We start from the raw sequence: 1899 nt of genomic DNA, 5'->3' as shown, positions 1-1899 counted from the left end.
CCAGTTTATAAAAATTTAAAATTTCGAGTTCATTATTAGAAAGTTTCTTAAAGTTAGAAATTATATTTAATTATTTATATATACTTAAAACAAAATTTAAATACTAAAAAAAAAATGTTTTAATTTCTTAATACATAATTAAGTTTTTAAACTGATATAAGTAGGGATCTGGATCAGAATATAACGAATTATATAATAATTTAATAATTTTAATTCAAAATTTAAATATTATTGCTTTACGTTAGTTGCGACTAATAAAATAAAAAATTAAGTTTTTTAATAAAATATTGAAGTACGGTTTGAAAAGAATTCTTTATTGTGTTATTAATGATTTGGATCACAATTTATTTTCGTTATTTTTTTTCTTAACTCCCCCGTTAACAATGAAATTATTAACTATTTGTGTTGTATAATTTAACTATCAAATGTATAATGTTTCTTATCTTTGCTTGGATATTGTTTTGGTATAACTGGGCGGTACATTCTCATTCGTTCCAAATAATAATAGATCGCAAAGAAGGCAGCCATACTTCCCAAAAACCAAGTGAAGTAATGAGCATTAGAATATCTTGGTTTTTCTGGCTGACTGTAATGGCATTCATCATACATTTCAACATCAGCATGGAACTAAAAAATTTATAAAACACTTTAGTCTAAGTATAATTTATATACTGGAACAAAATTAAAAAATGAAATTTGCTAAACTTTAACAAAAATTTCAAATTATCGAAAATTAACCATTTACATTATGTTAAATTTTGATTAATTCTAGATACATAAGTACTTACAGTTTCATGAAAATTTCTTTTATGTTCTGGAAAATCATATGGATAATAAGGATCTCTACTTTCCACACCAAAACCAGCTTCAAGTTTTGGATAATCACCGTAACCTAAACCATCATCTGCATATGGTCTATATTCAGAAGGTAATAGACGATATTTTTTTGCAGCTTCTAATTTTGCTTTATCAGTTTCTGGATATGGTGCAGGTTTAAAATCTTTATTCCAACCGGCAACTTAATATATTTAAAAAAAAAATGTTAAGAAAAAATTATTAAAAACAAATCTGGTAGGTTACGTAAAAATATACATATCTATAAAAATTAATTTACGTGTTTTAGCTGTTGTTGAAATTGATTTTGCATTATTTAATGTTTTATTTAGTGATGCCAAATGCTTTCCAGCTTTTGCAACGAATGCCATTTCGCTATAATTTTATTTAATATAAGTAAATATTTCTGGATAATTATAGTTTTCTTAAAATAATTTTTCTCTTTTACCTACAATAATAAATTATTCTTGTTCTTATATTGTGACAGTTTTCATTCGGTAAGTCGTTATATTGTCAAATTATCAGCTGAAAATAAATGAAATGTTGCTACAGTTGTAGAATAGCAAAGCTGGATGATAATGTTTCTAAACAAATGAAAACGTTGCTGAATTGTTTCATTGCCATCATTTCTGAAATTTAATGAAAATAAAACATTTTCTGTTTTAAATACGTAAACAAACTTTGAATGTATATGGTAAGAATTTTTATTTCAATAAAATTTAAATTATAAAAAAAATATTTAGAATTTTGATTGTTAATTGGAATTTTCAGTTATTTATTGAGTGAGTGGGTTTAAGTGTATATAAATTCATTACTATTGTATATAAATAAATTAAATAAATCATTAAGTGTATATAAATTCATGTATTTACAGTTCTAAATTAAATCAGAAATTGCAAACAGAAAATTTTGCAAACTACTATTCGATACTCAACGAATTCACATATAAGTTCAAGCTATTTTTTCACATTTATTAATATTAAATGTGATAAACTTTACAAAATTTTACTAATTACTACTCTTATAACACTTACAATCACTTTGTAACATACCAATTTTAATTCA

The 1899-nt window shown here is 23.5% G+C and overlaps 1 protein-coding gene across 3 annotated transcripts; it reads right to left on the bottom strand.

Moving 5' to 3' along the window:
* Window positions 1-293: 293 nt before the first annotated feature.
* LOC129611404 (NADH dehydrogenase [ubiquinone] 1 beta subcomplex subunit 8, mitochondrial) lies at window positions 294-1350 on the bottom strand. Of its 3 annotated transcripts, none has more exons than XM_055524545.1 (4): window positions 1283-1350; window positions 1115-1209; window positions 789-1018; window positions 294-627 (listed from the first exon to the last, which is right to left on the bottom strand). In XM_055524545.1, exons 2-4 carry the CDS (start codon window positions 1203-1205, stop codon window positions 415-417), a joined length of 534 nt encoding a protein of 177 aa, XP_055380520.1. In that variant the 5' UTR covers window positions 1206-1209; window positions 1283-1350; the 3' UTR covers window positions 294-414. The 3 variants fall into 3 exon arrangements, with proteins under 3 accessions (XP_055380520.1, XP_055380522.1, XP_055380521.1); XM_055524547.1 differs by having other exon boundaries at window positions 1287-1333; XM_055524546.1 differs by lacking the exon at window positions 1283-1350 and having other exon boundaries at window positions 1115-1276.
* Between the last annotated feature and the right edge of the window lie 549 nt (window positions 1351-1899).

Source organism: Condylostylus longicornis, unplaced genomic scaffold (assembly GCF_029603195.1).
Source record: "Condylostylus longicornis isolate FDR11 unplaced genomic scaffold, ASM2960319v2 ptg000049l, whole genome shotgun sequence".
NCBI lineage: Eukaryota > Metazoa > Arthropoda > Insecta > Diptera > Dolichopodidae > Condylostylus > Condylostylus longicornis.
This window is presented reverse-complemented; position numbering and strand designations above follow the sequence as displayed.